We start from the raw sequence: 24,626 nt of genomic DNA on the forward strand, positions 1-24,626 counted from the left end.
ACAACTATAAACAAATGGAAACTCAAAAAAGCCCCATTTATACAATAACTAAACCCAAAGTAAAACCAATATAAAGGATTACCTTTATGCCTATACTAATTAATAACCTAACATCTAACTGCAATCCCTGTACCCATTTATACTCTTGTCCCTGAGACGTGTGTCCAGCCACAGTTAGTTGCAAAACTCTGTTAACCTGAAGATGACCTAAGAAGGTTGAAACGTTTTCCTGCTTTATCAATAAAAGTGTTAATACTCATACCAGCCATACTGAAATGCATTTGTATTTCAAGTAGGTTTCTCGTCATCACAAATCATGGATTTCCAAGACTCTGAAATGTAATTATTACCTGTTCATCATGTGTGAAACTGCTTGATACAATATTTTTTTCCCCTTAAACAGTATATTGAAATATTACATAAAAAGGGTAGAACAACTTCATTGACTTAAAATTAACTTCTTAAAGAATATTGAAATTGTAGCACTGTCCAAGATAAAATATATTTACTACCTACTATATGATAACACATGCCTTCAAAAAATTGTTTTGGTTTTAATAACAGATTTTTCAAAATTCAGCAATGAAAATGTTTTTTCTGTCACTTAAAGATTTTTAACTTATTGAGAAGAAAAATAATTCAGAACAAATGTACAACAAATACAAACTAATGTGTTTGGGTCATTTACACAACCTCTTATTGCCATAGCAATGAATAAGTAATGTCAAAGTGCATATGCAAACAAATATTGTCATAAAATGATACATTATATGGCCTGTTAACTGTTTATATACTAGTTGTGCATTTCTTGAGAGTTCTAGAACAATCAATAAGACTTTCACATTGCAAATGGTATAGAGAAATCTATAGCCAGTGATTGTCAACATTTTAAGCATTATAAAATGTGACCTGATTTCAATGAAAATGGTTCACTTGTGTAAAAAATACGACATTTTGTAAAAAATCTCTACACAATGAAGAAAAATGGATATCATTTTCAGATTCACCAGAAAGGAATTATTGTGGAACATAAAAAGTTCAAGTCATGAAAACCATGGCAGGCCTGTGTTATAAGCTGATTCTACCATTTTATTAATCAACTGGTACATTCAGTACATGTAAGACACAAAAATACTTGCTGAACTTCAGTAAAATAGCCTTAATTCACCTTTATTATATTTATGAAGGAAACATGTTTAAATTATAATTCACAAAAATAGTGTTTAAATTATAATTCACAAAAATAGTGTGAATTAACACAGCCCAACAAATGTTACACTATTTTAAGTTTGACAGTAGCTACTTTAAACCTACAAATAAGAATGAATACAATAAAGCTTTTACATGTGTTGTAATTTTAATTCTCTTTGTGATGATTTGCTAAAACTACTACTTTATTTTTGGTCCAAATGAACATCAGCCAATATTATTCTCTTACAACCAGCACAATGTTACATAGCTCATATGTACAATTTTAACGCAAGCAGTATATGTGTTCATGCAATTTTAAACTGTGTGAAATACCCCTTTCCAGACTTCATCAGCATGCATACCTTCTAACAACAGTCTAATCTTTGATAGATCATTCCAGGGATAACATTTTATCTCAAGTACTGTTTCTCACGTCTCGTAACATAAACCTTCCATTCTCTAATACTTCAAAATATTTTTATAAAGTCATCTTTTTATTAATACTCCAGTAGAACTGTATGATGAATTGAAATTGCTCAATGAAATTTCTTACAGATGAAATATGTGTCAATGCATTGAACAGCAATCATAAGAGCTATATATATTTTTACATCTTATAAAAAGGTTGTAAACACACTGTCCACGATCTGTTCACATCAGTATAAAAATGACTATAGAATAAAAACATGTCACTGTTATTGTGACTTATTAGAGATTAATTAACATAAATAATGACACTTGAATGTTAAACCTTAAGTAATTTAGATCTACATTTTACTAACATACACAATCTGTAATGTTCTTTCTAGTTTTGCGACATAAATAGATTCACTATATTTATCCTGCTACTACATATAACTAGCTATAAAAAATCATTATCTAGGTCACAAAGTGAAGATTTATTATTATGATCCGACATAACGACTTTCTTGAATGTTCTTACTTTATATCCAAACTTTCCAATACTTAATTTTGCCTTTAAGCTCCTAGTTTTTCTGTTTTAATAAACAAATGTTATTGTGGATCTTGTTAGGTTTCTCCAAGCAAATAAACGTTTCATTCTTAAAGTGTAAAACTCAAATATTTTAGGCTGTTTCTTATATTGTATCTACTATCAAACTTACATGAAAGCCATTAATGCCCTGCTTTATTTCATTATTATTCTCAATTTACTAATACTTCATCTTTAAAAATGCTATAAGAAATATTCAAAACCTCTTTACAACACATCATGACAAGTTCTGTTAATGGACGACCTTTCTGGATAACAGCTGAATGCGTGATGTACATAACTATACAGAGCAATGACATTAAAACTTCTTCGAACTACTAAAGCACAAATTGAACCTGAATTCTAGCATACCATTAGGCAGGAAATTATCTTCTTTTACTAGACTAACATCAAACATCTCACTCACACTTTATTATTTTCTCATTTAAAAGATATGCAACCTATCAATAAAAAGTCATAACTAATATGTAACATCAAGAATTTGTTTTTAAACACAAATCAAGATGCTGGTTTATTACAGTTACTAAAGATTCAAATCCACAGATCGGACACAACACTTTTTCACACATTTGCTGTTCTACCCACAGTTTTCTAGAATTGGCTATTAATCCAGTGTTAGTTGATGAAGAAGTTTCTAAGGTAGTATTTAATCCAGGATTGGTGCTGGATCCAGGCTCAGATGGTGTTGAAGTCCCAAGACTAGGACTGAATTCAGGTTCATGAAACAATGATGTATTATGGTCAAAACTTGATTCAGCTCTATCTAAGGAAAATGGAATACTGTCTTGCAGAACTTTATTTGAAGTATCAAATTTCTGATTTTGAATGTGTTTCAAATTTCCCCCTGCTTTTGATTCATATTTTGGAAACACTAGTTTAGTCTGAATGAGCTTAGAACTGGATTTGTTCAAAGGATATTCTTCCTCATCATCTGAGCTAAAAGAATTGAGAACATGATGTATGGGTGATGAAACTGAATGGATTTTTACAGTCACTTCCTTTTGATGTGGTTGGTTTGTAGCATTTTTATTACAATTACTTCTTTTTATGATATTCTTCAAGGTGTTTCTTTTGTTATTTCCAACTTTACTTGTTACTGTTGGCAATTGTTTTGCTGATTCAACTTTAATATGATTGCTTTGTTTGAAGTGTAGACTATTTTTTCTTTCAAAATGTTGCATTCTTGTTTATCTTTTGAAGACTCTACCAGTTTTGATAAGTGCTGAGAACCTATAATTTGATTTCCAAAACTACTTGTATTTGTTTGTTTAGATGAAAGGAAATTAGCATTACAGAAACCATTTCTAATACCCACAAAGTCTGATTGACTCGATAGAGTTCTATTACTGCTGTTTGTCTTGTCACATGTGCTATTCCCGCCTCCAAGACGATGTCCATGACCAGTGAAGGGTACAAAATCAAACTTAGTGGAGCTTTTCTTCAAGCTAACGTTTTGTTCTAATGAACCATCCAAAGGTCCTTCTTGGTTTACACGTGGAATAGATGTATGTAGCTTTTCTAATGTTGGTGTTTTAATCCCAGATGATGGCACTTCACTGTTTGCTGGGTCTTTATCATTTGAGAAGTTACTATTAATTGTAAATATTTTGGCCCCAAAACAACTCCTGATATCCATACCATCTGATTTTAGTTTTTTCTCAGGACCTAGAAATAGATATGAAACAGTTTTACCAAAAGCAATACACTGATATTAATAAATATTTGTAGTTCAAAGCAACAAGCTGTTTACAACAAATAAAATGTAGTTCAAAATAATACTTGGTTACAATTAAGAAAAAAGTAAAAGCTAACAAAACTGTCAACATATTTTATTGAGTTAAACTACATGTGTGATTTTATCTGGCAATTGCTTACGCTACTGTATGAATTACATGTAACTTTTGAAATTAATGCTTTTACCTTCCCAATTTGTTCTGTCATAATGCAAGTTAAAGTTCTCTACTGTTAAAAACACCAGTAAATTTAATTTCCTCATTAATGCAAACATTGTAGAAAACAATATCAAACTTTATGTTTGTACATCTTTTTAAATACATATGTACAAATGTTTCAACTGCATTTTCCCAGAGTTGGCTTCACCATGGTATGAAACTATTTTCTTGTATTAACAATAACTTTATACAAGTGCTAATGCTACCTACAAGGTATATATGATAATACATAAAAAGGTATCTTTCAGTATTTCTTTAATTTTCCCAGGCATAAGTAGAGTAAACAAGCACTGACTTATTTATCACTAGTTTCAGTTCAATAGAGGATTTAAAATCTTTCAGTTGTAGAACTTGTAATAACTACACTGTGCTGTTTTACAATATAAATGTGCAGAAATTTAATTATATTGTACTGAATGTGGAATATACTTTCTGTTATAAGTATATCAGAGGTCAAAACAGAAAGAAGTCACTTTCCCATGCCAATATGAAGAAGTTTTTTCGAAAATAGGGGTACTTTGCAATTCTGTATCACATGCATTCACAATGTGAAAATCCTTTATAATAAAGAAAAGTTTATTTCAAGGTTAATTATTTTCATCAGATGGAAACGAATAAAGAATTTGAAGCATTAGATGGTGACTGTTTTTTGTTTTCTTTAGGAACTGAGAAAAACACTACTTACTTTTTATATTTTGTAACTTGAATCAATAAAATATTTTCTTCATTTGAAATAATATAAAACTGTTTTCTAAATGAAATGCATTTTTTTACATAAATCTTTTAACATAAACTTCAAATGTGGATCTCATGACTTCTAGTCTCAACAGGATTTTCATGGCACTGCATACAGACATTGCATTTTCCTGAGTCTTTACAAATCAAGTTGTGCTAAAATCCTTTAGTAGTAGCTTGCACATACCAACTGACATCATTTAAAGTTCAAACCAGTTTAACATTTTTCTTTTTTGTTTTCAAATTTTTTCATCAGTCTTATTTCTGGCCAGAATGCAAGTCAAAATGTATTGTTAGTTTTATGCCTGATTAATTTGTGAGGGACGTTCTGACAAAATCAAGAATATCATTAGAGATAGCAGTATATTTTTGCTTGATTTGAATGATGCTTAAAATTATATTTATAAATTAAGGAGTAAAAACAATTTCAAATGCTACAGCTTTGTAGTACATACTTTACATAAATAACACTATGTAACAAAATTTTTTCTTTTTCTTGTTCCTGGGCAGAAAGTGTTATTCCCCAATTGCTTAACCTAAAGTTAATGGAAAAGACCTACTTTTTTCTCTTGAAACTTTGCTTTTGGTACATGGGTAATGAAATTTTCAAGTTTACCCATTTTTCAGAACATTACAGGTAGATTCAGTGCTGAGTAGCTGATAGAGAATTTTCTCTAACTTACATGAATTTTCAAGAACTTTGTAGAGTGTCATAGAACTTACAAGAATTTTCAAGAACCTTTTAGAATTTTCTAGAACTTTCCATAGTAATATATATACAGGGGCTCACCACTCACGACTTCAGTTCCAGCTGCCTAAGTGAACACATAGACCTATCTGGTTATATCAGAGATGGCATTAAGAAGCTGCAAGCATTCTCCAGATGCATTTTGTTACACATGTGGCCAATTTATCAAGACAAGAGCAAAAAAGTACTCTGTAACAGCATCTGTTAAAATGTGTGAAGCCTACAAGGCATATTTCAGCATGGCTGTCGGAGATCAAGACAAACACTGGGCACCTCATTTTGCATAGTGTAATGAATCCTCTAGTGAAAAACAATCCAATAACAAAAAAACAGCAATCCATTTGCCAAAGATGACATACGACATATTTCCATAACCCACTGATACAAATTAATTATGTTTATCAATAAAATATACAGTAACTTTTTTTTTTTATTTTGTTTCATCACAAATTTTTCACAATAACTTATTTGTGTAGTTGATATTGCCATCCTATTGATGAGGAGATTGAATCAAGTATGATTATTAACAATATTATGCCTGCCAAAGTAGAAGACTATGAGTAATCATGTAATGTTTTCATCAATGTGATTGGTTTATGTTTAATCAATGGAAATCAAGTGTGGTTATATGGTCTGTTGCATTTGGCATGAAAATAACTAAATAAGCTGAAAATAAATGTAACTCAAAGTTTTCCACAATGTAAAGTATAACGTGAAGTTTGAGTTGTTAATAAAATGACTTACTAGCAAGCACAACAAGGGAGGGATTAACACTTTTACCTGATTGGCAGACCAACTGCCTGATGCTTGACAGGTCTAGGGTTCAAATCAGAAAATGCATATATTGTAAAAATAAATTACCAGAGGTCTCATTTAGCTAATAATTCCGATATTGGAAAAAATCTCTTGGATAATGAGTTATGTAAAAAAAAATTAGAAATATTAATTTTATACCTCTTACTCAGAGTCTGAGAGAATAATTGAAAGGGCTAGAAGGAAAGATTAAAAAAGTCAAACACCTGCAGGTAATAGTAATTTAAGTCACAGTTCTTAGGCCCAAAACTACTTTTGACATTACTACAGCATGATACTGAAAGTTTTCTACAATTATTTCTAAGTTTGGGTTGATCAAGCATTACAATCTGTACACATCTCACCTTCCTGTTTACCACTAGGTTTTCTTTTATTCAACTTTTCTTCTGGTTCCTTAATCTTCACATATACTCCTCCACAAGACTTTTGGTGTTCTTCCCACCAGAAGTCTCTTGGTGCTGGTGGTCTATTCATTGCTCTACGAACTATTCCATAGTAGGGTGGCCTTTTCTGACAAGGACCTGTGCATCTCCACCAGTGTTGCCGATATTCACTGACTTCATCATGGAAATTATGATAAACCTGAAAATAAATACAAAAGAGTATTGCCATCCTAAAATACGTTTATTTCCATATTATACAACTTTATAGGTTTACACCTTTGTTAAGAATTTTAGTTTTCATACACAGATGAATTATCAAAAATTATTTCTTCAAACATATCAATATAATTAGCTAACTACAGTATTTGTACTTATGGCAAAGTTAATAAGGCCACAATTCATACTTCTGAACCACTGAACAGAGGGAAGGAAGCCAATAAGATATAACTGACCAAACGTGCTAACAGATCGACTACCACTCCTATAATGCACACACACAGTTTAAAATTCTGGGATTATTTTTGTAGCATTGCACAGTTTTGAGCCCAGCTTGTAAGCTCCAAATACTCTGGCAGAGATCTACCACAGAGCCAATACACACACAGTGAAGTGTGTAAATACAGAGAGGAGTCTTATATTATCTCCCATTGTTGTTTTTTAGAGTTAATAAGGTACAAAAAGTATTATAGTGATATTACTATAGAAAATTGTTTTCTATTTTTAAAGCACATCATTATATCATACAGAAACAAAAAGCTAGTGTTAAGAAAGAAAAAAAAATCAATTCTACAATTCTGTACAGCACTTACGGTTATTTTGGCTCCTGTTAGTAAATTAATTCTTGCCATGTGTTTGTGAAATTCTGGGCCGTGAGAATCATGATCCTAGATGGATAAAAACAAAGTTATTAACTTCATAAAAAATAGACATTACTCTGAAAGAATTATCAATTAAGACATGTAAAATTATGTAATAATTCCATAAAACACAGAAGAGAGAAAATGATTTAATACTCTAGAAAGTTACAAATTATTCCTCCATGCATTTGATATTTTCAACCTGAATATGGTACTTTTCACAATATACATGCTAAATGGGAAGGTCAGATAAACTAAGATTTAAGCATAGCCATTCCTAATTTAGAAACTGTTGATAACAGGAAGTGGAGCTGACCAGCAACATGTACAGCTATCATGAACCATGCTAACTGAATAGTGGGATTGGTTAATTTTTGGACCTACAGCTTTGCATGCTGACCACCTCTATGTAGTTAGGGGTAAAGATCATCAGGAAAAAAACATTCACTAATCCTTTGTTAAGTTGCCATGTTATGTTTTGTAGCCAGTTTAGCTAACCAGTCAGTATTTTTTTAGCTGATCCAGTATATCAATTTTGATCACAGGAAAGAAGATGCCCTCTATTAGTGAAGTGATGTCTAAAACTGAATATCTTTAACTACCACTTACAGTGTCTCTCTAATTAAGAAACCATGAAATGTATTTTGAATTTTATAGCACAACCCAAGCAGTGTTTATTATGGAGAGTAAATCAACTTATGCAACTTATAATTGTTTATACAACTGGCAAGGGAAGACTGAGAAGATTTCTCTTGATAGCACAAAAATGTAAACAATTATATAAGAAATGACATACCAACAAAACCACCTCCACCTTCTAGTTTTTACAACTTGGAAGTATGGTTCATACTCTCAAACAATTAAATTTTGTATGTTATACATTACATCATTCTATCTTTGAACAAATAAAACATCAAAAGATGTAAAAAATATATAAATGGAAGATTAAACACAATCAAATAATAAAATCTTTAACATTTAAAATGAAACATGTTAAATATAAGTTTTAAAATCAAGACAGTCATAAATGAGATAAAGTTGAGTATTTTTTAAACTAGCACATATAACAGAAAATATTTCGTACCATTTCAGTTGTGAAACAATAAAATCCCTCGTAGACTTTAACATCGTACTAACAAGACATTCTTTGGCACAGACTTGTTGGTGCAGGTTCGGTACGATAAAGTGTTAAATAACAGACCAACTATTCATATGTATATCATTAACAAATTTTCAATATTATATATATTCTCAATTTAAACTTAGATATGTTTTGTATAATTTACTAAACATTAATACACAACATACAGCTCACACGTACACAACCACATCAAACTCTTTGTATCATTTATATAATTTACTAAATACTGGCTCAACACAAACATAAGCACATAATGTTATATAGTATCAACCTACAGACTTACCTTATTGTTTTGGGTAACAAACAGATATGCATGGATCATTTCATGCTGGAAAAAAAAAGATGGAGGTTACCTACAATTATGTTAAGTGCAGCCACACACAATATACACAACTTTAAGGTAATTTGGTATCTCAAACCTTTCATAATAGGCTTGTGCAATTTGCAAAAAAATGAGTTGCAACTTTTGTTTATATAGTAATGCATGTGATAACTCCAAGATATCTTAATGAATCCTCTCAAAAACAAATAAGATTTTGTTAAAAATCATAAGTGTCTTGTACATATATAATGATGTTAATATGATTGTTTTTTTACTAAAAATATGTTATTTTTCTATTATAGTTGCTTGCACGCAAACTAGTAACAAATTGAATACAAGGTGATGTTCATTTTAAGTATACAAATATTTTTCTTGACCTTAAAAGTTTTCATATTTCATTTGCATAATCTTCAGAGTCAATAAAAAGTACATCAAGTTTTTTAAGGTATCGTTTGTTTGTTTTCTTTTTTAATTTCTCGAAGCTACACGAGGCCTATCTGCGCTAGCCATCACCACCCACTGCCAACTCTTGGGAGACCCTCAGATTATGAGTTGAAAGCCTTAACCCAGAGACCCTCAGATTATGAGTTGAAAGCCTTAACCCACCTGGCCATGCTGGGCCTTTGTTGATGTAAATGTTTAATTTTTTTCATTTTCTCTACCATATCACTAATTCTGTTACCATCAATGTCCATTGCAAAAAAAATAAAATTAGTAAACAGAAAAACAACACACCTTTTAATTTTTTTTACAGAATATCTTTAAATATTTTTCTTTTGTTAAATCTATAATTTCAGGTCTTTTCCTTTTCACATATTTTTGTTTTATTTTACTTTCTTGTCCCTTTACTGCTTATTATTTATCTTGACACAAGTCATTGGTAACTCTGAGGTATGTTACAGTTTCTTTGGGAGATATACAGTATCACAAGTCTTAAGAATGGTCACAAAGTATGATTTATATTTAAAAAAATGTTTAACCATCTTAATTATGCATTTTAAAATAAAACTAATACATAATTAACTGAAATATGATAGTAAGACTTAAATACAATTTAAATAGTTTTTCTAACTCTAACATATTTAGCTAAAACATAACCACAGATGCTATAGTCTATCAAGCAGCCAACAATACTAGTCCATTGTAGGTAACCCATGACAACAACTTTGTGCTAAATTTAAAACAGTTGTTGTTAGATTAGCATCATCTGAGCTCTTTCTAATGAGTATACTCATATATGTAACATCTATGTTAGCTATAAAGCTCAAACAAATCTGTTGAAGGTAGGAATGGCAGGTGTCTGAGGTAGAAAACATAACTAACTTGTGTTAACAGTATTCATTCAGAGAATTTTGAAATGACCAAGTCAAAAGGTTATGTGAGCATCATATTATCTAGACATACTTCTACTCAATTACGATTGTATCTTTGAAGATACAAAGAGCCAAAGCAGATAATTTTCATATCTTATTGGTCAAGTGAGAATACATTAAAAGCTGTAAGTAGTTTTTAAAAGTTTGTTTTGAAATAGAAGACTTAAAACTTGAATAAAATTGATCTTAAAATTATAGCATACATTATAATATTAATTTTATTCACAAACATTAATATTAAAGGTGTTTAATTTAATTTGAAATGTAATACAGTAAGTTGTGCAGAAAAAGGTTTAATTGTGAAAGGGTTAAATAAAAACATATATATAAAACCAATGTTTACTTATATAACCAAGTGTTAAACATTAGAAGTCAAACATGCAAATTTTTTTTTCTTTTATTGTTCCAATTTCCTGACCTTCACTTGCTCTTTCATTAAAAATAAAAAAAAAAGTTGGTAGCAGAATTTTACCACTTACTGCTGTACGAGTGACTTGAAACTAAACTATGTGTTTTACCAACTGTAATTTAGTTCATTATGGATAGCTACTCAAGCAGGTTCTAGTAGTTTTAGAGATCCTGTAGTTTTCATGTTTTATACAACAGAGGCAATGATGATAAACTGAAATTTTAATTTGTTGATCAGCAAAAGTGTAAGTGGATATTTTTTATCATCAGTAGAGATTAGATCATAAATTTTCTACATACAATTACTACTATAATGATTAAGCAGTATTTGTTGTGGAGAGTAATTTAAGTTGATCAACTTATGATACTTGTTGATACAACTAATACCTAAATGTATGTGATGTCGTTAATTTCAACCATGGTCAGATTCCATACTACATGGAGATGATTTGAATTAATATGAATAAGGCATGGCTAGAACCTCTGATGGACAAATGAAGAAAAGTAACAATTACAAATAATGTATCAAGTTAACACCATCTGCTTGTACATTATTTACTGAATACGTCAAGAGGTTTTAGTGGCTTACACTCAACATTTAACTACATTTGTTTATGTTATACCAATTAGTAGCATAAAATCATAACTAATAATCCTTTTTTTTTTAAATAATACACAAGAATTTCCTCTCAGTGTGAAAAATTTTCTACAGGCATCCCATCTTCTCTGTTTTATTCACCACCCTTCCAGTAAGTACAAATTCAATATAAATTACTCACTCTAAAATCATAATTGCTCAGACAAACCATAACCTTTATAGCTTACAATTTTGTTTTGTTACAAAACCATGAAATAGAAAACCAGAACCTCTTGCACACTTACCTGATACACCCTTCCTTCCAGGATTCATTAAAAGTTCTCTCTTCTATTCAATTATATGTTACTTATAACCAATAGAGAGCCAAGGTTTACATTTATCAAATGGCACATTATATTATGTTATGGACAGATAATTGTCAAGTTTTCTTTAATTAAAGCTCTGTTCCCATGGGAAAAATAATGATTGCCTTGGATGAATTTGTAACAGCTCTTGTCACATACAAAGCAATAAAAACTGACAGTTGGAAGGAACTGTCTGCTTTTTGAATGTTATTAGTCCATGTTCTTTGGTGTATTATTTAATTAAATAAAAATTATTTTGTACATTACTACCATTAGTATTAAAACAAAAGGATTATCTGCCATCACCAGCCAACAGCAAATAATAATAATAATAAAGGAAGTACTTCATTTCTTGTTTTTCATTTATCATTATAAAACTAACTAAAATGTAACATACGGATCTCTAGGTTAGTTAAGGTTAGAATAGGTAAAATAATTGATAATAATATAAAAATATTCTAAGAAAGTCACATGTGAGCAGCTTAAAAACTAAGAAGTAATGCAATTTGATAGTATAATGACATTCCTCAAGCAATTTACAACTTATAATGGCACAAATAGTTGTTGAAAATGGTTCAACAGGCAATAAGACAATAACACTTAACTGTAAATACATGTATAATGTTACGAGTTTAAGTCTACTTAGGATAAATGAATGTAGTTTCATGTTACATTTGAAGCCATTCCAGAAAGAAAAAGAAGGTAATTTAGATTTATTTCGACTTTTTTTTGTTGATTAGGAGGTCAGTCAAACTGACAAATCTTGTACATGACTAGGGTAGATAAAATATAAAGCTTTACTGAAAACAAACACTTGAAATGTATTTAGGAAGTTTTATATATTATACAAATGAAATTTGAGATTTCTGATATGAAGAAAAGTATTTTTAATCTTAACATGGAAACCACCCTGCACACGGACTATTCAAAACAATTACTCAATACATTCACAGACAAATCTTTTTAAATACATTAAAACTACTTCACTAAAAATATGATTTTGTCACATGTGAAAGAATTATGATGTTTACTGAAACACTGCCAAATTTCATGAATATATACACACTATATTGAAAGTTACTGTTATCAATTCTAAAGACACTGAATGTAAACAAAGAGATCATTTGGTTGGTCAAATGGACTGAGCCCATACTGAAAGAGCTAATTGTATTTACAAAGATCACATTATTTATAGGAAAAAAACTGTTCTTTAGTCTTAAATTAATAAAACGTTTTACATACTTGAATATTTATAAAGTAAGAGAAAAAACAAATTACAAAGAAAAATTAAACAACAGACACTAGATATTGGGTAAGAAATCACCTTTGGTCCAGCCTTTCAAAAAATGCATGTCACATATTTAGAATATTGATGTATGTTATAATACAACCTGAAGTTTTGGCTGCTAGCAAACTAAGGTGAAACATAAAAAGAAATACTAGAAGTGTTTACTTGTTATGGAGGACAGTCATCTGAAATCAAGATGGCCACCAGATAAACCAATAAAAACACTTATTATAAACCCAAGAAACAGTATAATAACACTCTGATTTTTTTCATTGATAATGTTCAATCTTCTAAACTTAAAAAATAAATTAATGTTCTCAGGTATTCTGTTTTTCAATTGCTCTATCTACAACTTCTGATTTCCATCTTACAACATTTATTAGCAAATGCTCAAGCCACATTAAATCTTACATAAAAACCATGTACAAAATACATTTGACAGATATGAAATACAAACATGCAAAACTATAACACATAACACTGTAAGAAAATGAAAAACAAAATGTACTGACCAAAAGAGTCTGAACCAAGTCCTTTCGTGGTCGCAGCTTCAAAAGTGGTATACTCAGTCGAATAGAGCACAAACCCCCCCTTCCTTCATAACAACACAATCCAGCACATCTGTAAAATAAAAACATTGTATATTTAATACTAACTCTCCACCCCCTCAATCAGAACTTACGATACTTACAGGTTAATCTTTCATATAGTAAATGATGTATTATATTTTACATCAGTTCTTGTTAATGTTGTAGGTTCAAAAACATAACACTATATAACCTTGTTTTATCAATAATTAGTCGAGAGAATCAAAATGGTATTGTTGTGTGCATGTGTGTGTGTGTATCTGTAAAAAAATAATGTTGCAATTCTGACCATAACCAAGTACAAGGGTATGAAAAAAATACTTATTATAAGAAAATTACTTACTGCAATTAACTACACCACTATTTTGAGTAATATTGTACTAGTATGTGCAGAAGTATATAATAGCCTTTCTGCCAAAAATACAGAATATATACACATGTATTAATCAATTGTGTATCGCATATTACGTAAAACTTCTTTCAACAATTTTAATATTTACCCATTTTATTTTTAAAATATTACAATGGTGATTCTTTACCTCAGAAAAAAAATAAACAAGGTATCAATAACAAATAAATTGGAACTTTTGTGTTATTGTGTAGTAACACAGGTGTTGAGTTTTTAAACATTACTTGGAATTCACTTTTATAATCATTACATATTTAGAAATTATCTATGTACTTCACAACAACATATGTTGAGTATATTTTCTTCAAATATGTGTGCACTTGATATTTCACAGCAATCACTTTTCTCAACAGCATTCTCAGATTCCTAGATGTAGGATATTAAGACTATATTCCATGATACATACACATAATTGTAGACAGTAGTAGTAAATAGTGGTTTTATATTTTAGCAAATTTTAACTGAATTATAGTACAGCAAATTAATTTTGTGTTAATGGCAACTGCTGATTTGACAAGTGTGATATTGTGCTACATTTAATTTAACTTTAGTTGGATTTTAAATTATTGTGTTATGGATGTAGAATGTATTACCCATTCAAGGTGATCTTCTTATCATGAAATTAATGTCTTGTTCATTCCTGACTGTTTTGAATTGTTTTTTCTATATATGCCAAGATGTGTACAAAGTAAAATATTTTACCCAGGAATTTTTGAAAAGAATTGAACATTACCTGGTAAATAATAAAGCAATCTGAACTCAATATAAATGTTAACAAATTAAAAAAAAATATGTGGAACCATTATTTACCTTTTTGTTAAGTAAAATCAACTAAGCAACAGAATCAAACATTATATATATAGTATCAGCTCATGCAAATCTGTTTTTATCAAACTTACACACAAAAAAGATAAATACAAATCTTGTTTAGCTATCAGGTATACTACAAACACAAACAGGCTAACCTGCAATCTTCTATACCTGAATGAGATGCTCACAAAAACAATCTTCAAAATGCTGTTTCACATAACATGTTTAATTAATATTTGTTTATACTATCACTTCAAATTGTACAACATGTTTAATTAATGCTACCTTACACATTCCCCTCCTCCTGAAACAGCTTTAAAAGGTAACCCTTATTATGACAAAGTTAATTAATTTCCTTTCCGTTTCTGCTGAAACATGTAATTTTTGAGAGAGTTAAAATGTAAGACAATGGTAACAGGAATCTTTTTCTACGTTAATACATTCTGTGTCACTGTAATTATGAGCACTCAGTGAGAACAAGTGTAGAAAATTCAGTAAAGACAAATTATCAACAGCTAATGTACTAATAAATATACACAATAAAAACTCATTTCATAACTACAGTTTTAGATCTGTATCTCAGAACGGCTGGTATGGGTAGTAACACTTTTATTGATAAGGAGAAAACAACGTTTCAACATTCCTAGGCCATCTTCAGATTAATAAAGAGAGAGTTTGCAAGTGTCTGCTGCTGAACAGATCTTTGGGATGAGTGTACAAACAAGTAAGGGATTGTAGGGAGCATTGCAGTTGGATGTTAGGTTATTAATTAGTATTGGTATAAAGGTGTTCCTTTATATTGGTTTAATTTTGGTTTTAGTAATTGTATAAGTAGGGCTTCTTTGATTTTGCATTTGTTTATATTTGTTTCCCTACTTAGTATTTGTGTTTTCAGTGATTATATTATGTTTCTTTGATTTGCAGTGTTCAATAATGTGTGAAGGTGTTTTTTGTGTTCTTTCAATCTAGATTCCATTTTTCTGCTTGTTTCTCCGATATAGAAGTCATGGCCATTGTTGCATTGTATTTTATAAATAATGTTGGTGTTGTGTTTGTCAGTGTAGTTGTTACATAGTATGGACTTTAGTTTTGTACCTGGTTTTTGAATAAATTTGGTGTTTACTGAATGTTGTGTTTTGTTATAAGTATTTTTCCACATATTGTTTGTTATTTTTCGCTGTTATTGAGAGCATATGGTATGCAGGAATGTAAGGTTTTGTAGTTCATTGTATCTTGGGATTTATTGTTGTTGTTGTTGTCTAGGTGTGTGTGTATAATTTTTTCCACGGTTTTTTGAGTAAATTTGTTGATGTTGATGAAGTGTTTTATTTTGTTGATTTCATCCTTAATTTCATCAGGTAAACATAGTTTTGTGGCTGTGTTTATTTGGTTTCTTAATATGCTGAGTTTTTGTTTTGTTTTTGAGTTGATTGATAATTGATAGTAAGAAAGACAAGGAAAAGGTCCACCACAACAAGAAACAAATATATTAAGGCACTAAGAACAAAAAAGATGCCAACACGACGAACCACCAATAAACATCGTAATAAACAGATCTGACTGAAAATTAAGCAATGAAGAAATACATCCACTTAACATATGACTCAACTTTGCAGTAACACCTAGAAATATTCCATCCTTCGAAATGAAAGCCTATTTGGAAGATCTAGCTAGAAGACTGGTGATCCACTTAACACAAACTGAAAACACCAACAAAACAACAGAAAACAACCACCAGGAAGAAGACAACTTCAATAACAATTCCACCAACAACCAAAAACCCATCTTTCCAGGTAGAACTGAACACATCTATTTCCCCAAAACACCTCAAAACAGTATTTTAAACAACCTTTTCAAAAAATTCACACAAAACTATCAACATAATTTCACAGATAAGAAAACTAAAAATCAACTTCATACAAAAAAATATTAATTCTATAAATAACTTAAAACAAAACAACAACATCAAGATTCTAAAACCAATTAGCAACTCTTATAGAATTTACTACCATCAAAACTAACTTTATGTTCAATAACCAAAACTACCTACAAATAAATGGCCTACGTATGGGGAATCCCATGCTACCAGTTCCAGCCAATATTTTATGACACACATTGAATCTCAAGTGATCAATTCAGCTTTATACTGCCCACTATACTGGTACATGTATATTGATGATACAATTTCTGAATTCACATAGATGAAACATGTTAACTCTATACATTAAGTTCACCTGCAAACAGGAAAAAAACTAATCAAATATCATTTCTTAGCTTCAAAATCACAAGAACCGATACTCAATTCAAAACAGAAATCCACAGAAAAATCACCCATACTGGATTATACATTCTGTAGGACTCAACACATGAAACAAAACAAAACTTCAACATATTGAGAAACCAAATAAACACAGCCACAAAACTATGTTCACCCAATAAAATAAATGGTGAAATCAAAATAAAAGAACACTTCATCAACATCAACAAATTTCCTCAAAAAACTGTGGAAAAAATTACACACACACACATACACCCTAGATCAACAACATAGTCAACAACAAACAAACAACAGTAAATCCCAAGATACAACAAGCTACAAAACCTTACATTCCTACATACCATATGTTCCTGACATCAGCAAAAAAATAACCAACATTTGGAAAAAATTTATAACAAAACACAACATTCCAGTAAACACCAAATTTATTTGAAAACCAAATACAAAACTAAAGTCAATACTATGTAAAAACTACAGTGACTAACACAACACCAACATTATTTATAAAATACAATGTGATAACTGCCACGACTTCTATATTGGAGACACAAGCAGAAAAATGGAATCTAGATTGAAAGAACATAAAAAACAACAAAAACACACAAAAAATACTAAGTAGAGAAACAATTACAAACAAATGCAAAATCAATGAAGCCCTACTTGTATAACAACTAAAACCAAAATTAAACCAATATAAAGGAACACTTTTATACCTATACTAATTAATAACCTAACATCCAACTACAATGCCTCCTACAATCCCGTACCCATTTATAATCTCGTCCCTAAGACGTCCAGCAATGGTTACTTGCAAACACTCTCTTTCTTAACCTGAAGATGACCTACGAAGGTCAAAACGTTATTCTCTGCTTATCAATAACAGTGTTAATACCCATGCCAACCGTTCAGATATACATTTTTATTTCAAGTGGGTTTCACGTCATCAACAGTTTTAGAGCTATCTAGTTTTCAGATTACTACTCAGCATATTTGGAAAATTCTTTTGTAATCTGTTAATATTTGAAACAGTTTGAGCAGTTGTTAACCTGAGTACAACTAATAAGCATTTATTTCATGTTATGAAAAATCTCGATAACACATTTGAGCAGAATGGTTTACATTATAAAATAAGCAATTAAAAAAATAGAGAAAGGGTTTCAGATATATGTTTATGCATTTGTCAAACCTACTAAGTGCACACAAGAGGTCTGTAACATAAAAAATCAAAAAATTGTTCACAATGATTGTTAATAAGAGCTCCTGAATGAAACTAAAGAAAAAGGATATTGTCTACACAATATCTGGTAATTCCAGTGTTGACTAGCAGTCCTACCAAGAGGGCAGTGAGATAAGAGAATTCTTCCTGAAGCACACTGTTTCAAAGAAGACCTTGGAGAAAGTAGGGTTGACACTGATCATAAGAGGCCCTACCTATCAATCATTAACTATAGTCCATGAAAGTTCTTGGTGGATCTGCTAATGAGTTCTTTCATCTAATTCATTCCAAAATTTTTCAGAGCTTTTACCAAATTAATATCAAAACTCTTCAGGCTACTGAGAAAATAACAGACAAAGTAGAAGTTGAGATGTAAACTACTTGACAACAACTGTTAAGGTATAAACTGGATAATATGATAAACTACTACTGCTAGATGTTGAGACAAACAGCTTGATAACAACTCTTACAGTATAAACTGGATAATATGATAAACTACTATTGTTAGATTTTGAGATGTAAACTGCTTGACAACAACTGTTACGGTATAAACTGGATAATATGATAAACTACTATTGCTAGATGTTGAGACATAAACTGCTTGACAACAACTGTTATGGTATAAACTGGATAATATGATAAACTACTATTGTTAGATTTTGAGATGTAAACTGCTTGACAACAACTGTTTCAGTATAAACTGGATAATATGATGAACTACTGTTGTTAGATTCTGAGATGTAAACTGCTTGACAACAACTGTTACGGTATAAACTGGATAATATGATGAACTACTAATGCTAGATGTTGAGACATAAACCGCTTGACAACAACTGTTACAGTATAAACTGGATAATATGATGAACTACTTTTGTTAAAGATGTTGATATGTAAACTGCTTGACAACAACTGTTTCAGTATAAATTGGATAATATGATAAACTACTGTTGTTAGAGATGTTGATATGTAAACCGCTTGACAACAACTGTTTCAGTATAAACTGGATAATATGATGAACTACTATTGCTAGATGTTGATATGTAAACTGCTTGACAACAACTGTTTCAGTATAAACTGGATAATATGATGAACTACTATTGCTAGATGTTGATATGTAAACTGCTTGACAACAACTGTTTCAGTATAAACTGGATAATATGATGAACTACTATTGTTAGATGTTGAGATGTAAACTGCTTGACAACAACTGTTACAGTATAAACTGGATAATATGATGAACTACTGTTGTTAATTCACCCCCAACCCCCACTTATTCTGACATTGACTCAAAATATTGTTACTAACCTGCACTCACTGATGTAGAATTGTTATTTCACTTTTTTTTTTTACTTTTAAAAACTAACATTTTGTATGAATTTCTTTAACATGTTAGATATGAAATTTAAGATATTCTTTTCTGAAATCCAATCAGATATTATAGTTTTCAATATTATATAGATGAAAATTGAAACTGGTAACATCATAAGTATAAAATTGCTTTAACAACAAAAAGCAAGATACATGTAAATGATCTGACAAGCAAACACACATGTAACTAATACAACTGGTAGAGTTCACCTGTTTTGGATCAAAAAGAGAAACCTCTACTTACAGTGTCATACGTGGGCTCCATCTAACTTCTACTCCTTGCAATCTTCCCCAGAAATAGGTATCATTAAATTCAATAAACAGACCATGGATGTCTGGATTTGGATCATTCACTTCCCAAAAGTCATCCACAATTGACATACTTTCTTTACCATGTTTCCTCTTTCTTGAAGCAAAATCCTGTAAACAAAAGTGCATCAAACTTATTACTGATAATTATCTTCAAATATGTAAACATTTGTCTATCCATCAATATTTCATAACTATATGAATTATTTCAATGAATGAAATTGTCACATGACAAAAAAAATTTCCCTAATGGATCACAGTTTCCTAAATTGAGGAACTACCTAAATACCTACTCTTTGGAATGTTACTTTCTCATTATTTCTTTTAGAATAGTTTAATTTGCTTTAAAATAACTTTGACCTCAAGAATTTGCAAAACTAATAATTAAAAATAAAAGAGTCATGGTACATGTATCAATACTTGAAGCAACTGATAAAGTTTCCCACTTTAAACCAGAGTGGGACTGAAAATAAAAAGTGAAATCACAATTTTATTATGTTGTTATTAAGTTTTTAAATGTTTTACTTTTAAATACTAGGCAAAATACTTTTACAAACTGTTATAAAATTCCATAACTGGGCAGAAAAGGGTAATCAAACTTTATAGTATAAGGAAGGTGATGAATCAATTGGGAGAACGTCCATCCAAATGATGTTTGTCTCATTTGTTATAACTTTGTACAGGAATATAAAAATGATTTTTAAATAACATTTTTAGTTTCTTAGATTTTAATTAAATTTGGTAAATAAAATGACAAAATGATAATATTTGTTGATGAAAAAAACATAAATTTATCATAAACTGATTTTTAACAACTGTTATCTCACGATATTCTTACACAGTGTTATCATTTTGTACCTCTGACATGGGTTTTTAGATCTGTAGAAGTAGCTTGCTTTGACCAGAAAAAATCTTAACCGTTCGTGTACGACTTCTAAACTATATAGCCAATGGTCTATTTACTATCTAATTTCATCATTATAAAACCTGGTGGGAAAAGTAATTTCTAAAAACTGATACTTTAAATAAGTTTTGTTTTCATTACATAGATTTTGTTCTCTCATTCGCCATAATGTCAACTTTCAGTATTTCCACAGAATAAAAATGAATATGTAATACTACTTTTCATGAAATATTGGCTATTAAATATAAATCATTTAAAAACTGTCAGATAACCTTATCTTATACCTTTGTGATTGTTTCATTATATTGATAGTTCAGCTGCTGTGCTGCTTCTTCATCAAACTTAGCTTGAAGTTGAAGAGCAAAGGTAAAATCTTCATCTCTATACATACCTAAAGTATTATAAGATGAATAAAAACTGTAGTGAAAGAGATATGAAACATAAGACAATAGGTGAGGTCTTAAATAGCAAATAAGTCCTTTCTGTTTTAACAAACTTAAAGAAAATAACTAATAAAGTAAAACAAAATACCAAACCATGCATACAATACTATCTTTATGAAGATTTTCAACTTCACAAGCTTTGTGGCTTATGTGTCATCATGAGTACAGATACAGATCAACTGTTCTAAACTCTATGTTTATGTGCTATTTTAGCACACAATTTTGAATTCTTCAGTTACTTAATTTGCATTTCTGACATTGTAAATAAGGAGCAAGCAGTAAGTCAATTACACATCAAATGCACAATTTGTAAAATGCAACTATATACATTACGATGTACATGTAGTTTGCCTTAATGAGACATTTAACAACTTTTTTTGATTTTCTGATTTATATAAGCTTCACGTTTCACTAAAATTGCAAGAAACATTTAAATAATTTTAATTTGATTTTGTAGCCTTTAGGCCCCCATTATACTACTACTCAAACTAAATCATTTTAAAATGACATATATCTATAACAAAAAAATTGCTACAGAATATTAAAGTCAAACTGTTTTCTTAGTTCTAAGTAATACTAAATTTTAAATTTTATTTCAAAGAACTTGTCAAGTTCTCTAAAAAATTTGAAAAATGATTTAACTTCCTTCTTATATCAGAGTACTCTAGTTCAAAACACACAAGTCCTTATCTACTGGACAGAAGAGAACCAGTGTTAGTCTCCTCAGGCTCAAGTGTATATTTGAAGTAGAAATGCTGAAACCTTCTTGTATACACTAGACACCTGGTTTAAAAAAAAATATATAAAAATGACTAATAATAAAATAAAAATTAAAACTGCTTTCTGTAAGGCAAGTTGCATCAATGTGGTCAGTGGTTTGGAATAGAGATAGTGCAGTTCAATGCTACCTAGACTGCACACTGCAAAATGTGCTGCTATGGGATTTTAACATTTAAAGAAGGGCTTGTGCTAAATTCCTCTAGCATGTAATTAAATAGTATTTCATAAATTACTCTCCTTAAAAAATAAGTAAATTTCAATTTTCAGTACCCATCTCAACAGTGAGATTAACTGAGGTTTCAATTAATAATACTAACCAAGCTACTAGCAGCTGCATAATGTAAAGTAAATAAAACAAATCATTTGTTTAACATTAGTGGCTTCTCACATATCAACACAGATAATGTTTTTATTTGCAATAATTTGTAAACACGTGGAAGACAAATTGATAAAATTTCAGTGTTTATTTTAAAGAATGCCTATACAATATATATATATACAAGTCACTAGTAATAGTTGAAAATTAATTACAATATTCTGCTTTCTTTTACACAGATGTTGCCAACCTTAAAGTGCAGCTCATGACAAATTGGCTTAAATAGTTTTTTCCATTATATTTTACGCTGTGCTACAATATTCTGCTTTGCTCTATATTACTGTTTTTCTTATAGCAAAGCCACATCAGACTATTTACTGTATCCACCGAAAATATTAATGTACAGAATATTTAACTTCTATCACTAATCAATGCTTGAAAAAGTGAAGAGGTTACTAATACAACCATATGAGTAATACTTATAGCTTATTAATAATATTACAGTCTTATACGCTAATTATCTTTAAATCAGCTTACTAAATTTAGCCAAGGAAAATATTTATATTACTATCAGTATCATTTTAACACAGTGATAAAAATGATTCAGTTCAAAATAAAAAAAAACAATTTTACAAAATAAATTAAATAATGTTACCGTTCGAGGAAAATGATGTTTTATAGTGATGTAAAAATTTCAAAAACACAAAAATATATAAACATATTCAGTATCAGTCAAACTACGCAACCACTCGAAACCGTCAGTAACAGCGAAACTAGTCTGAACATCTTTCAAACGCAAAAATCCGCCACCTAGAGGACATATATATATATATTTCATAACTTCATAATGCTTAAACGTGAAAAATATTTATTTAATTTTATCACGATTTCAACGTTGCAGGGCCTCCGGTTTTTCAGTCTGAAAGTTTACAAGACCAAAAGTCGAGTTTTGATACCCTTAGTAGTCATGGCATAAATGTCCCATTGTGTAACTTTGCGGTTAACAATAACAACAATATAAAGACTTTTGTAGTCTCATTTTTAAAGTCTATAAAATTTGTTAATGAATGATTACCAAATTATTTGGCGAATACAGTATTTTTATTTTGCATGCCTATCAAACAGTTTTAAATAGCTTCGGTTAAACCATCTCAATAAATAATCAAAAATAAACAAACAAACAAAAGATGAAAACTTATACCACACAGTATAGAAAATGAAAACGTTTTGGATTTAAACGCCCTTCTTTATAACTGTATATTCAAGCGGTTAGAAGGTAAGAAAACAAAACAAACTGTAATATTTATCACAAGATAAAACTCAAGATGCGTAGTTTCTTTTTTGTATTTTTCAAAATGTTGTTTTATTCATGTTTTAGCAGCAGTTTATTGTAAATTAAACATGGACAAATAAGTCGAAAACCTTCCTCAATATTTCTCTGTATAATAATGCCCCAAGAGAAACAGCGGAATGTCTGCGGACTTGCAACACTATAAACCGGTTTTCGAACCCATGGTGGGCAGAGAATATTACAAATTTTTAAAACATAAACATTTAAAATATATGGTATTTACTAAGACATTCTTTATGGTGATGGTTTAGTCAGATCTGACCGCCTCACATGACGCAAAAAAATATCTATACATGCATCATTAGTGACCGCACTTTCTAATTTTCTGATTTCTGTTACAAGGTTTGTCAGGGGACCATTATTTTGATCTGAGGCGCAGAACTAAAAGTTGTGCATCCTGGTTGTGGCATTCACCTTTGTTGTTGTTTTGGGTACGTTAATTGAAACATGGCGAAACAAAGCTTAATTTCTTTCTACATGTTTGGACTCTCAGCTGTGTTGTTTTGATTGGGAGAGCCCAAAATCTTTAATTACGAACTTTTGTAGGAAAGTATGCAAAAGACCTCCGAGTTGTTCCGTTTTCGACACTATAGCAACACTTCGTGTGCACGAATGTTGTACAGTTGTCTAAAAATATGTGGTGTACGAATATACCGACTCAGTAAAGCAAGACTTATAGAATTATTCTGT

The 24,626-nt window shown here is 30.2% G+C and overlaps 1 protein-coding gene across 1 annotated transcript; it reads right to left on the reverse strand.

Annotated features, from left to right (window-relative positions):
- Positions 1-1,068: 1,068 nt before the first annotated feature.
- On the reverse strand, positions 1,069-23,408 carry mh (DNA-dependent metalloprotease SPRTN). The gene is made up of 8 exons (XM_076502071.1): positions 23,241-23,408; positions 21,331-21,437; positions 20,078-20,253; positions 13,678-13,786; positions 9,116-9,160; positions 7,644-7,718; positions 6,796-7,033; positions 1,069-3,868 (listed from the first exon to the last, which is right to left on the reverse strand). The coding sequence occupies exons 2-8, from the start codon at positions 21,433-21,435 to the stop codon at positions 3,297-3,299; spliced, it is 1,320 nt and encodes a 439-aa protein (XP_076358186.1). The 5' UTR covers positions 21,436-21,437; positions 23,241-23,408; the 3' UTR covers positions 1,069-3,296.
- Between the last annotated feature and the right edge of the window lie 1,218 nt (positions 23,409-24,626).

The sequence above is a fragment of the Tachypleus tridentatus genome, chromosome 5 (assembly GCF_004210375.1).
Source record: "Tachypleus tridentatus isolate NWPU-2018 chromosome 5, ASM421037v1, whole genome shotgun sequence".
In the NCBI taxonomy this organism is placed as follows: domain Eukaryota; kingdom Metazoa; phylum Arthropoda; class Merostomata; order Xiphosura; family Limulidae; genus Tachypleus; species Tachypleus tridentatus.